General features: G+C 54.0%; 6 protein-coding genes across 6 annotated transcripts; 2 read left to right on the plus strand and 4 right to left on the minus strand.

Moving 5' to 3' along the window:
• Positions 1–419: 419 nt before the first annotated feature.
• BO66DRAFT_186089 (dihydrodipicolinate synthase family protein) lies at positions 420–1,731 on the minus strand. Its single transcript, XM_025642415.1, has 2 exons — positions 1,684–1,731; positions 420–1,547 (listed from the first exon to the last, which is right to left on the minus strand). Exon 2 carries the CDS (start codon positions 1,474–1,476, stop codon positions 535–537), a length of 942 nt encoding a protein of 313 aa, XP_025500050.1. The 5' UTR covers positions 1,477–1,547; positions 1,684–1,731; the 3' UTR covers positions 420–534.
• Positions 1,732–2,503: 772 nt separating this feature from the next.
• BO66DRAFT_381758 (acetyltransferase SAS4-like domain-containing protein) lies at positions 2,504–4,581 on the plus strand. Its single transcript, XM_025645970.1, has 2 exons — positions 2,504–3,329; positions 3,395–4,581. Exons 1-2 carry the CDS (start codon positions 2,573–2,575, stop codon positions 4,534–4,536), a joined length of 1,899 nt encoding a protein of 632 aa, XP_025500051.1. The 5' UTR covers positions 2,504–2,572; the 3' UTR covers positions 4,537–4,581.
• Positions 4,582–5,142: 561 nt separating this feature from the next.
• BO66DRAFT_381761 (neutral amino acid permease) lies at positions 5,143–6,975 on the minus strand (the record flags this gene model as incomplete). Its single annotated transcript, XM_025645971.1, has 8 exons — positions 5,143–5,229; positions 5,293–5,436; positions 5,511–5,708; positions 5,802–5,989; positions 6,042–6,182; positions 6,248–6,579; positions 6,637–6,723; positions 6,803–6,975. 8 exons carry the CDS (start codon positions 6,973–6,975, stop codon positions 5,143–5,145), a joined length of 1,350 nt encoding a protein of 449 aa, XP_025500052.1.
• A 1,365-nt stretch (positions 6,976–8,340) lies between these two features.
• Positions 8,341–10,242, plus strand: BO66DRAFT_460302 (putative MFS transporter; the record flags this gene model as incomplete). The annotated part of the gene is made up of 5 exons (XM_025652294.1): positions 8,341–8,497; positions 8,587–9,201; positions 9,287–9,523; positions 9,593–9,676; positions 9,730–10,242. The coding sequence occupies 5 exons, from the start codon at positions 8,341–8,343 to the stop codon at positions 9,897–9,899; spliced, it is 1,263 nt and encodes a 420-aa protein (XP_025500053.1). The 3' UTR covers positions 9,900–10,242.
• Positions 10,183–11,327, minus strand: BO66DRAFT_186111 (uncharacterized protein). Its single transcript, XM_025642416.1, has one exon. It carries the CDS (start codon positions 11,066–11,068, stop codon positions 10,466–10,468), a length of 603 nt encoding a protein of 200 aa, XP_025500054.1. The 5' UTR covers positions 11,069–11,327; the 3' UTR covers positions 10,183–10,465.
• A 178-nt stretch (positions 11,328–11,505) lies between these two features.
• On the minus strand, positions 11,506–12,833 carry BO66DRAFT_474380 (HVSL domain-containing protein). The gene is made up of 3 exons (XM_025653136.1): positions 12,470–12,833; positions 12,118–12,346; positions 11,506–12,022 (listed from the first exon to the last, which is right to left on the minus strand). The coding sequence occupies exons 1-3, from the start codon at positions 12,738–12,740 to the stop codon at positions 11,581–11,583; spliced, it is 942 nt and encodes a 313-aa protein (XP_025500055.1). The 5' UTR covers positions 12,741–12,833; the 3' UTR covers positions 11,506–11,580.
• Between the last annotated feature and the right edge of the window lie 84 nt (positions 12,834–12,917).

Below are 12,917 nucleotides of genomic sequence, written 5' to 3' on the forward strand. Positions count from 1 at the left end.
TCCAATCCTCCAAAGACAGGGTAGGGTTGGAGTGGAGTCCTCTATCTCCCAAGGTCGCAGAACTCACTTCCATCCTCTCCTTCGCTGCTTCTTGATCTTCCGTATCGTGTGATCGAATGACGCTTCGTGTCGTGCCCATGGATGAACACTTTTTCTTCCGCTGGGGATTGCGCGCCCCTAAACGAACGTCAGCTTCAGCTTTAGATCACATTATCTCTTACTGGGGTGCACTTAGGGGGGTTTGGAGTTGGGGAGAGATGATACGATACGATGTTTTTGGCTGAGTATCTCGACAGAACTGGGGCGGGCCGTTTAGGGGTGGCACTTTTTACAACTACGATATGTATGTGTATGTGTATGTGACCATGGGTTGTGGCTACGATGGGAAGAAAGAGGATTCTTGGTTTGAACAAAACAGATGGGGATGAAATGGGATTGGAGGCTTATGCTTGCTTGCTTGCTTGCTTGTGTGGAAATTAGGTGTATTGTGTAGGACGGGGGGAGGAAGTCCTTGGTTGGACGAACAAATAATCCCTAAGCTTGCTGCTTCTCCAGCTGGCGCTCCAGCTCCATACTCTCGGCAAAGGATTCCTTGAGTGCCGCCACCTGCTCTGCGGCCGGCACGACACACGGCCGGCGGGGGAGGGCGCCGTAGCCGCGGTAGGACTGGAGGGCGCTCTTGACGGCGACGAAGCCGCCCTGGATCGCGTGCCAGTCGGCGCGGGCGACGACGGCCTGGAGGCGCTGGGCATCCTCGACCTGGCCGGCGCGGTACAGGTCGAAGACGCGGACGCAGGCGCGGGGGATCAGGTTGGCGACGCCGCCGATGACGCCGGCGCCGCCGGCGACGAGGGTCTGAAGGGTGAAGTCGGCGGAGCCGCCGAAGGTCAGGAAGCCCGGCTTGGCCTGCGCGGCGACGCGGGCCAGCTTGCCCGTGTTACCACAGGTGAGCTTCACGCCCACAATGTTGGGGTGGGCGGCCAGGGCGAGGATGTCGTCCGACGACAGGTCAAGCCCCGACGAGGCCCCCGGGAAGTTGTAGATGAGCACGGGCACCGGCGAGGCTGCGGCTACCAGCTTGAAGTGCTCGCGGATGGTCTGGGTCGTGAGGAGCGACTTGTAGTACGACGGGGGCAGGACCAGCACGTAGTCGCCCCCCGCTGCGGCGGCGTCCTGGCACAGTTGGATGGTCTCCCGGGTCGAGGCGGCGCCCGTGCCGACGATCAGGGGCTTGGAGGCGGCACCGTGGGCATCCAGGGCCCGTCGGGTGGCGGCGGTGATCTCGTTGCGTTCCTCTCGCGAGAGGTGGACGGCTTCGCCGTTGCTGCCTTGCACGACGAGGCCGGTGACGCCGGACTGCGCCAGGTAGGCGGCGTGCTGCTCGACGGTGGGGATATCTAGGTCTTCGTTGGGGCTGAAGAAGGCCACGGTCGGGACGTAGATCCCTGGTGTGAGGGGACGAGGTGTGCGGGCCATGATGTATCGTGTCTGTCTGTAGATGGGGGATAGTTGCGGCGAGAGTTGCGATGAATTAGGTCAGCTCGGGTCTGTATGTTATCGCGCCGACGGCGGGTTAGCTTCCAAGGTGAAATGAATAGGAGGGGACGAAACTTCGGAACAACAAGAGGGAGGGGTGAAAGGATATAAGAAGCACGAGAGGGGAGGGGAAGGGAAGAAACTCACATGGATCAGTTATTGGATTGAATGAATGAAGCCCTGATCGCCCTTCGTTGCTTTCTCCATCCACCCCCACGTTCTCCCCCACTTCAAGAGGCCACGGCGCGGGGGGAATTTCCTCCTCTAAGCTTCGGACAATTAGGAATATGGAATCCAGTGCGGAAAAAGAATCTTCATCCAGATCCCTGGAGGGGGTCTCCCCCACGTTTATCCTCGGAAACATGTGCGAGTAGCTCTGAATATGAGCATGAATGCATCATCTCCGCCCACAACTGGAGCGGAGAAGGAGGAGAGACTGGAGGATAATGTGGGGTGCATAGTTTCAATTGGTCCTGGGGGGAGAGAACCCCTGTCTTGTCATTGAGTCTGTCATACCAGAAGTATTGAGAGAACAAAAAAGCGAATAAATGGATGGGTGAAATGGTGAATGTGCACGAAATGGATGAATGAATGAGTGAGGTGGTGAAGATGGTGAAGATGGTGAAGATTAGATTGAGTGAGAAGCAGAAGGAGAACAATACAGTAACTAAGTATGGTCACGTCTGAGACAGGTCTGAGACAGGACTCCCTCTCCCTCCCTCCTTCCTCGATTATTACATACAGTTAACGTTACTCCGTATGTACATTCCTCAAACTCTCTCGCCCTCTCACTTTCTCTCTCCCCAAATCCCAGACTGCAACCTCCAAACCTTCAACTGTCTCGTTGCCTTTCTTGTTTCCCCCCCCCCCCCCCCGAGTTCTTCCGCAAGCCTACCCACCCTCATAATCAATTTGTCGGGAACGTGGAAAAGAAGGAATCCCAAGCTGCCTCAAGTCCTCCCGATCAGAACATGCTCCTGTCGCATTGGCAAATCTCCTCCTCCCTCTGAGCTCCTCCCTCTCCTCTCCTCTCCTAATGTCCGCCCGTGTTTCACTGCCTCGACCACTCGATCCGCCGCCTGCCAAACGAGCTCGACTGCAGGAATTCTCTTCCTCGTCGCGTCGTCGCAAGAGCTCCCCCGATCTACTCGACGTCACCAACTCCCATTCTCATCCTCGACCATCGCATCTTTCCTCGCCATCGCCCGCGGCCTCGTTGGCTCCTTCCCCGCACGCCAAAGTTGCATCTGGAGCGCAATCCCGGCGGGCGTTGACGCGCCGTCCGCTGGTCTCCTCCAACACGACCACGTCTCCCCTGTCTCCCAATACTCCGCGACACTCCGACCGTCGTCGCATTCTACGCCATGAGACGCCCGTCAATACTCTACCCTCATTCTTTCTCCACCAGGAGCGTGAATCGCCCGATCCCCTAGACACCATATCCCCCTCCGTCTCCCGTCGAATTTCCCCCGCCGGTCGCTCCTCCGCTCTTTCCTCCGCCGCTGCCGCTGCCACCGCCGCTTCATCGGCCCGTCGCCCGCGCCGTCAAGCTCCGCCCTCAGCACCAGACGCAACACCCATTCAGGAAGATTCACCAGCTGCAGTCACACAAAGATCAAATCGTTCCACCCGCAGCGCGGTCGCTTCTCAGCCGGCCGCCGAATCTCCTTCCAATGCGCGGGAGTCACGGCGCTCCCTCCGCTCCAACGACACAGGCTCTCGCGCCCGCAGCGAGCTAGCGGCCTATTTCCCCAACTATGAAGAGCTCCTCAGCCTGGAGCCGCCCAAGACCGGTATGTAACGACCATCAAATGATGAAGGTCTCCACGCACATCAATGCTTACAATACCTGCTCCAGAATTCCTAGCTGGTAGCACCACCATCAAACTCATCGATGACCTTCCTGTTCCGATCGTTGCTCGAATCAAATCCAATTCAGAGTTGGATCTGGACCGTCCTTTCGGGAATCCGCTCATCAACCTTCACAATTGCGAAGTTATTGCTCTACCCGAACCTCCTTCGTCCCCGTCTCCCCCCTCAGACCCTTCTGCCGACCCGATCCCCGAAGATCCCCTCGATGAGAGCATCTTCTTCCGCGCGCATCGTCGTAATGAGCGCCAGGAAAAGCAGCTCCGGAACATCGAACGCGATCGAGCTCAACATGAGAAGCAACACCTTGACCGTCTCCTCGATGAGCTTCAAGGTCACGACTGGCTCCGAATCATGGGCATCAGTAGCCACACGGAGCAGGATAAGAAACTTTACGAGCCCAAACGCGACTACTTTATCCGGGAGATCTCCGCTGTTCTCCAGAAATTCAAGATCTGGAAGGAAAAAGAAAAGCGCCGTAAGGTAGATAAGGATAAACCCGCCGAGCAAATCACCGCCGATGCGAAAGAAGCAACAGCGACAACGACCACTGCCGCAGCAGCAGAAGACCGATCGACAGCAGACGCAGAGGGAGAGGGGGCTGCCGGTCCCACCACTGCCGCAGCAGACGGGGGAGGGGGTGACACCCAAAGCTATTCCGGTGACCCACCAGACCCCAACGACGTCGATGCCTGGGCTGCTCGCCAACTTCTTCAGGAGGCTCGGTCTGCAACCACTGCAACGGGGCCGACAGGCAAGAAACCCCGTACCACCCTCACCGCTCCCAAGAGGGCCACCATCACCGCATACTTCCAGAAGGCCGGCTCGTCCACGACGACAACGACGACGAGCACGACCACTGTTCCTCCTCCTCCTCTTCCCCCACCGCCGCCATCCGAACCCGAAAAGCCATTCACCTCTTTCTTCACCGATTCAGATACTCGCAAAGCAGCCCTCTCGGCCTACCGCACGGGCGCTCGGACGCCGTACGCCTTTGGCCATCGCATCCCGGACTTCCAGCCACGAGACTTCGAGCTGCCGCCAGACATGTTGACGCCCGAGGCCATCGACTCCTGTCGGCGGAAGAAACGGCGAATGAGACGGGCGAGTCGAGGCTCGAATGAATTGTAATTTTACCATACCATTAAGGGGGACTTGTTTGCGTGCCATACATACAACAACCCTCGGAACGCATAGACTGCTGACTCCATGGCCCGGTTTTCCCTCTTTCTTGCCTGACGAGCACATGTGCGATCCATGTAGTATTCAAACTTTCTTAACGAAATAGACTAATTAATACCTACCTGCTGCGGCAGCCAAACCTGGTATGCTGGCTTGAGGGCGAAAGGAGACTTTTCTGCGTCTTATTACCCGCTTTAAAATCATATTCCCGGGTGTCTAGCGAAGGCTGGAGCTGCCAGGACTATGCAAGTTTCTTACCGGAATGTGAATTACGTGCGGAGACATTCATTGACTCGATTCCAGTCCTCATAGCGCTTGTGAACCATGAACCCTTATATACAGTACAGGTTCCGCGTGAGCGTCCTCCCTGACAGGGCGCCTCCTTCAGAATTGGCAGTCAATGTTTGGGGAAAAAAAAGAAAACCACGCAACCAAAGAAAATTGTATCTCCGATTATGAGACGGAGAGAAGAGGTATCCCACTCGTCCGGGATTGTCGAGTGTAGTCGGATAGAAGTATGAAAGGTTAGTAGTACCCTTGGAACTACCAGCCTTTTCAGGTCGCATTGTCCGCGCACGAGAAGCTCATACTACTAGGATGATCGTGGATCGCTTTGCCGGAGACATACAATCCCAGAAAGCACTATCGATGAGAAGATTGTCAGCATGAAGCGTCGCTCGTCCGGGGAGAGGATAGTGTATGTACCAAACACGCAGCCACAATAAAACTAAGGATATTGAGCATTGTCAGGGCGGTTTTGCATGGCGATGAGAACCACTGGCCACGGTTCATGTATAGCCAAAAGACGCCACTACAGCCGAATGTGAACCAGCTGGCGAAGAGGGCAGTCTAACTTGCTTGTTAGTGCTGTGCTTCGTAACGGAACAATTGCGAATTGCTGAGGGGGACAATGGGGACCGTACGATCAGACTGAGCAAGTTGCTGAAGACAGGGATGGCTTCTGCGATGATCCACGCAATCACCCACAAGCCCAAAGCAATACCGACCCAGGAGCTGATGGCAATCCAATCGCGCTTGTGGATCCGATCGGTGCCGCTGAAAACGCGCAAATAGATGTACTTGAAGGCGACGTGGCCGTTGATTACGCCAGCAATGATGATCTGGTTCAATCTATGTCAGCGACTCAATACTGCCAATGATCCGAGGCTGGAGCGATAGTCACTCACAGTGGGCAGAGCAACGCCATATGCAACCTTCGACACCATGGGGCTAGCGGAGCTCAAAGCAGGTGAGGCCACCTCTGCACCACCGTACCGATATATCACGACAGCTGCAATGATGTATAGCGAGATATCGAAAGTCTGCAGGAGGCATAGCGCCTTGGGGAAGTCCCGGGTATCCTTCAACTCCGCTGCTAGCCCGAAGTAGGCGGCATGTCCAGCTGGGAAACATGGTCAGCGCAGCTGAGAGGTGCGAGGTGGTCTCGAACTTACAGAAAGCAAAGACAATGTTGGTAATGCCGCCGAAGCCATGAGTGAGGTCAGTAGGTACAGTGGCTTCCACACCTTGTCCGGGATGCAGAATGCCCACGCCAAACATCGTGATAATCACCGCTGACAGAATGCTGGCGAAAGCTATTTCCAGATTAGCTGTCTGACCAGTGACCAGAAAGTCCACCGAGTGGGCACAGGACGCATACAAACGAACGAGAGCCAGGACATCTTGACTAGCGTACGAGGCAGCGAGCAAATGAATGAGATGATCAAGCCGACCAGACCAAAGACAATAGAACATGTCCCGTGGCCAGTGATGGCGTTCACAGCGATGATGAAGGTAAGCAGATGGCTAGCCATCACGAAAACCAGGAACAGAACCTGGCCAACACCAAGGACCTCTCGGCCAATCCTGCCGGCGATCACCTCCCCTGCATCGGCCATGTTGCAGACTTGGGGGTATTTCCACTTGAATTGTCCGATCACATAGCCAGTATAGGTTGCCAGCATTCCCAAGAGGAGTAGCGCAACGATGGAACTGTGTGGACTGTTAGTCGGCCTGATCTCCAACTCCATCTTCGGAGAAGAAACCTACGGAGCTAGACCCAGGCTAGCAACAGCAGCAGGCAGAGACAAGACACCCAGGGAGACTGTTTCGGCCACCATGAGAACACCGCATTGCCTAGTATGCAGCAGCAGCGATGATTAGTCGGACAAAAGGTGTGTAACGGTGCAGACGGAGATGGCATCATATCACATACCACCATTTTAGGATTTTGTACTTGACCTCTGCGAATTCCTCATCGCCAAAGGCATCCTGTGCCCTGGAGGAAGTAGAGACCTTGGACCTCTCGTCCACTTCCAGCGGTGTATCACCGGCCACATCCATCTTCTCCTGGTGCTGGGGAGTTGAGGTGTCTTGGAAATTGCTCATGGCGAACAATATATCTATCTGATTGGGAAGTGGATTTGGGAAGTGAGTTTAAGAAAGAAGAACCGAGGCAATCTCGTCGGAAGAAGCTAATCGAAGAAGCTAAAGAGTATGAACGGCTTGTCGAGTAAGAGGTAGAGAAGTCAAAGAAGTGTCGGTAATGAAGTTGAGAAAGAGAGGAGGAGTAAGAGAAGAGAAGGGAGAAGGGAAGGTACGCAAGATTGGCCAGGAACCCACCGGGGAAGAAGAGGTCGGTTCCCAATCCAGCCTGTCTTTCTTCCTTCCAATTCATTTCCTCTGCCCATTCATCCATCATCATCATCATCTTCTTCTTCTTCTTCCTCAATGCCTTTCTCATTTCCTTACTCACACTCATCCTTGCCCAGTGGTCAATACTTATCAGAAGATTCAGCTTGCCTGTGATAGATATACCACTACACATAAGCTTTACGCCCACGCGTGGCTGCAAGCATTGTAAGCCACCATAATGCAGCAACACTTACAGGCAATCAATGTTTGATTCAATCAAAAATCATCCATGATGACTCAATGCGATTCCCATTTCAACGAGTGATCGCCTCGAGCAAGAACAATCCTGCCCGCACTCAAAGCAAACGACTTGGCGTATGGTTCCACAGCATCGGTCCAGCTGCAGCTCAAGGCCGATCTTGAATCTAGAATGAATCCTTGTCGGACCGTTTTCCCGGCCCTCTGCTGCAATTTGGTCATCGTTTGTAACACCGTCGGATGGCCTTTCCACACGGGGCCATGCAAATTAGAGTTCTCGATGCAAGCTGCACTGCATCCAGAAGTCACCCGGTCCATTGAAACCCCCGACCTCCCTGCATTTCGACGGACAACACACCTACGCTTGCTGCGTTATGCACCCCATTGCAGTAGCTAGGGTTACGCTCCAATGCATGGTGTCTCTTAGAGAAGATCGGAGGATAAGACTGGCTTGGATCCTTCAATGCAATTGATAAGAAAAAAGCCTTCAAGGCGAGATCTCTTTGATGACCGTGGCGAGCGCTCTCCCGCTCGAGCGCCGCAGTTGCCTCTATCAAAATCAGCCTAATGCTCCGCACCCTATCCCTTGATCACGCTTATCACGCTTCACCGACATCCCCGATGATCCACTCCCTAAAATACCCCTCGCTTGGACTCAACAAAGAGGGATTTTACCCCTCAGTTCGCTTGGCTCTGACTGTCCTAGCCGCGTTAACCCACTTATGAAGCTCACTATGGCCCTGCTGCTGCTACTGCTGTAGCCTTGTAGACTGTGGAGCTTATATATGATCGTACTCAGATCCTTGTGGCATTCTTGACTGTAAGTCTCTGCGAGCTTAGCCATTGCGACAAGATCCCAAAATGAACAATCGCAGAGATGAAGAGCACGGCAAACTCCTCCCCAATGGAGAGGAGAATGCAACATCCCAAACGCCCCTCCTCGGCTCTAAAAGAGCACAGGATAATATGGGCAGGATCATGAGCACCAACTTCAGTGCGCTGACAGCTGGATTCAATGGTACAGTACACACATATGCATGCTTCCTTATACTCATGATTCAAATATACCATGAAGGCTAACACTTTCTTTTGCGGGGACGGCTAAAGACGCCGCTCTAGGAGTTTTGATTCCTTATATCCAACTGACCTACCACGTTGACCTGCTTCAGGTCTCCATGATCTACCTCGTCAACTTCATAGGGTGGCAGCTGGCCTCCTTCACCAACATCCACATCTGCTCACAGATCGGCACCGGCGGCACCCTGGTCCTTGGGGCCACCATCCAATGTATTGGCTATGCGCTGATGTTCTGGGGGCCCCCGTTCCCCCTCTTCGCGGCCGCCTTCTTCTTCACAGGCTGCGGCGTGGCCCTACAGGACGCGCAAATGAATACCTACACGATCACCGTGCAAGACGCCCACCGGTGGCTCGGGATATTGCACGCGGTGTACGGCGTCGGCACGATCCTGGCTCCGTTGATCGCCAATACCATCGCCGCGCGCACTCCGTACTGGCAGCACTACTACCTCGCTACAATGGTGGTCGGCGCCGTGAATCTCTCGTTCCTGGCCTGGACATTCCGACGGGGGCTTTTCAAGCCCAACAGCAGCAGTGCCAAAGGCAGCGCCGCTCGCGACCTGAGAGCGACGTTGACGAACCGGACAGTGTGGATTCTCAACGGGTTTTTCTTTTTGTATGTGGGCGCGGAGGTCACGGCGGGTGGTAAGTATTACATACCCTTTGCTGAGGAAGAGGTATCGTAGTTGCGATAATTAGTTATACATTGTGACTAATCGCAATCTTCTAGGATGGCTTGTCCAGTTTCTCGTTTCAGTGAGACACGGTGATCCCGAGAAAGTGGGCTATATAGCCTCCGCGTTCTGGGCCGGCTTTACCGTTGGACGAGTGGCTTTGGCAGACATCACGCACAAGTTTGGCGAACGACGGATGGTCTTCGTCTATATGACATTGGCTATCGCTCTACAGTTGTTATTTTGGCTAGTGCCCAGTATAACAGTCAATGCCATTACGGTATGCTTCCTAGGTAAGCATTGATCCATGCCAATTGTCTGCCAGGCATAGACAATGCTGACGCAGACAATCCACGACACAGGGTTTTTCATTGGGCCATGCTATCCGGTCGGACTTTACATTCTTACCAAGGTGATACCACAAGACCTGCACGTGGGAGCCATGGGTAAGTATCATTTGTGCAAGTAAACCATAGACACTAGGCTGATAAGCAAACAGGTTTTACTGCGAGTTTTGGACAGGCGGGATCTGCCGCTTTCCCATTCATGACGGGCGCCATAGCCTCGCGAGTTGGAGTTCAAGTCTTGCAGCCGATCATGGTGGGGTTACTTGTTGGAGTTATCGCCTTCTGGTCCTTGGTTCCCAGGCAGAGTTCGAGGAGTGCTTGATCGGTTTAGCAAATACAGGAGACCTGAGACATCGCCCATTTGCCTCATTGATATCAATATGTTAGCAGAGTCATTTTTCAAGGCGGTGAAAAGGTTTGTTGTTGTGTAACCCTTGAGCATAGTTCAGTTGTATGCTTACGTGCAACCTGAAATGGAACGGGTCTGGTTGAGCGGAGGCTGTTAAGGCCATCGAACAAGCCGAGGGCTTGCTAGCAGCATGCCATATTCTTTGTACAGGCTGTGCTGACTGAGTGTGTAGCCAAAATGATTCGAGTCGTTCGTCATAGGACTAGAGAGTGCTTAGTATAAGAGCATAAATTGACGCGTAACGAGAATTGCGAATAAGGAATATTTCAGAGAGAAGATTTTAGTCGTCATAGCCTCACACATCCGCAGATGGTATGACGTTCCGACTAAGGATGACTGATACGATGTTTTCATCATAGAAGGTGGATGCCAAGGTAGTGGAACCGAGAAAAACAAGGACTTACCGGCTTTAACAAGCAACGAGCTGGTTGCCCCTAAAGCGGACGAGCAGGATGTGTTGTCACAATCTCCAAGGCAGCTCAATCATCATAGGAAATAATCTTCCTTCCGGTGAACAGAGCCGCCCGCCTGGACGGATCCGCATAAGGATCGGAGGAGGAACCACTCCGTCCCGCGGCTCCAGAGGAACCATGCTGCTGCTGCTGCTGCCTCTGCCCACCCCCAGCATCGCCATAATCCATAGGCGAATCACCATCATCTCGCTGCCTTTTCTTCCCGGCAGACGATTTCCCAAGCCTAGGTGGTTCAGCCTTTTCGCTAGCAGCAGCATTGGCAGCAGCACCAGCCTCAGCAGAAACAGACGCGCTCTGCGCCACATCAGCACCGCGCTCCTTTCCGTCATCATCATCACGCCGATCAAGTGCCCTCTCCGCGCGCCGCGCCTTTTCTTCTGCTTCTTCATCCTCTTGCCGCTCCCTCTCCGCCTCCTCGCGTAGCTCCCTCTGTCGCAACAGCGCATGGATCTCACTATGCCGGAAGATCTGGATTTGCTCGTCCGTGAGGGTCCGTTTGACCCCGTCGGGGTAGTAGCCTAGTCCGTCTTCATCTTGCTCTTCTTCTTCTTCCTCATAATAGTAATAAGAAGACTGATCTTCGGGCGCGGAGGCGGTGGCAGTGTTCATTTGGGTCTGAGGGGCATGGGTCGCTAGGGGTGTTTGTACTGCAAGGCCACGGCCTGGGAAGTGTTTGGCCTGGAAGGCTTGGAGGTCTTCCTGTGCTATCGGGGTTAGGTTGTTTTCATCTTCTTTCAGTTTGGGGGACCGGGGGGACCGGGATGGAGATTACCAGAGTTATGGGCGGTGGGGGGATATGGGATATGGACATTCTGTTGCTGGTTTTGTGTTTGTGTTTGTGTTTGGTGGAGGGCTGGGGGGGTGAGGGAAGAGTGAGTGATTGATTGATGTGTTACTATGGTTTGAGTGAAGGAAGCAAAAGCTTACTAGCGCGGCGGCCCGGCTAAGCTAAGGAGGTCATTACCGCTTTGGGTGGTAATTTACAGGCTGTATGGTATATGACCGTCTGGTACCGTCTCTACCTGTCCATAGTGCTCGAAGTATACAGTACATGCATACATCATGCATTCATTCACTCCATCATGAATATTTACACTCCAAGAATTGATTATCGCAGAAAATCAGTTCAGAGGGATGCTCGAGATCTGGTTGCCTATTTTCACCTTCACACAGTCAAAGCCGATCTTGAGGGCGTGAAGCTCGCGCAGGTCGATGTTGGCAAGCTGCTCTATCTCTGCCGTCGAAGGCTCGGTCAGGCTCCAGGCAAGGGAGATGTGGAAGCAACCCGAGCAGTCGATCTCGGTCTCGGTCTCGGTCTCGGTCTCAGGCTTCGTCTTCGCTCGCGAAGATTTTGCTGGTGTTGCAGTTTTGGTCTCCGCCGACGACAACGGCACAGCCTTCTCGTACAGAGGCGGTTGGTCGAATCGAGCCAGCGCACGATTCGACAGTCTCAGCAGACGGTTCAACTCGTCATCCTCGGGGGTGCGCACCCGCAAGACATAGAACCACCGCGTCTTCTCGTAGTTGGAGACACAGTCCAGACTAACTGCTGTGGTGTCGAACCTGGGCAATTAGGTGAGGGTGTCAGACTGTGTGACAGAAAAAAAAAAAAAAACACGGTGTGCCGATTTTAGCACAGAAGGAGAGCAAATACGCACGGTGCGACATTGGACTGCTTCAAGGCGGATTGAAACACCTCCAGGAAGGATTGACGCTGCTCGGTCCGGAGCACCACCGGTCTTGATAGACTGATGTGGAGAGGCAGTTGGGCGCCAAGATCACTATGGAGCAGGCTGTGAAGCTTTGTTTTGCTCCCGCGGAGCAGCTGCTGTTGGATCTGCAGTATCACATCGCTCAGAAGAGTAAGCTCGGCTTTGGACGCGTACCCTGATCGTCGTGACGCGCGCGCGGGGTTTCTTGTATTAGCTTTTTATGTCTCTTTCGTATTCGCAGCCTACAATAGGAGGAAGTAGTGGTGGTGGTTGTTGGTTGGACGGACGGACGACTTACATTCCAGATATAGATGCGTTGGCCAGTTGCCCTCGACATGAGGGATGACCCGTTTACGACCTCCGTGAAGACTTGGGTCATCCCTGACACTGACCCGTGTGCTTGAGGCATAGAGGTCATGGAAAGCTGCTGGTAGCGGGGGAAGAGGTAGGGATTGGGTGGGCGGTGGCTTGGTCGTACAGAGCTTCTTGTTGGGTGGTTGAGACGCGCGGACTGGCTCTGAATCGGACCCTGACTCTGATTCTGACTCCGAGTATTGCACTAGGGCCATATCCAGCACAATCCACCGTCGTCCGGCGTGGCGCGACAAGAGTTGATCGGATCTAGCCTGCGAAATGGATAGGTTGTCTCTAAAGGTTTTAAGTTCAGTTCACCAGCCCCGTTCAACGCGGGAGAAATAAGCGGGATCGGTTATGATACGTCTATGTAGTACGGTGGTTGATTCCGC

This window comes from Aspergillus aculeatinus (genome assembly GCF_003184765.1).
Source record: "Aspergillus aculeatinus CBS 121060 unplaced genomic scaffold BO66scaffold_52, whole genome shotgun sequence".
NCBI classification, from domain to species: Eukaryota; Fungi; Ascomycota; class Eurotiomycetes; order Eurotiales; family Aspergillaceae; genus Aspergillus; species Aspergillus aculeatinus.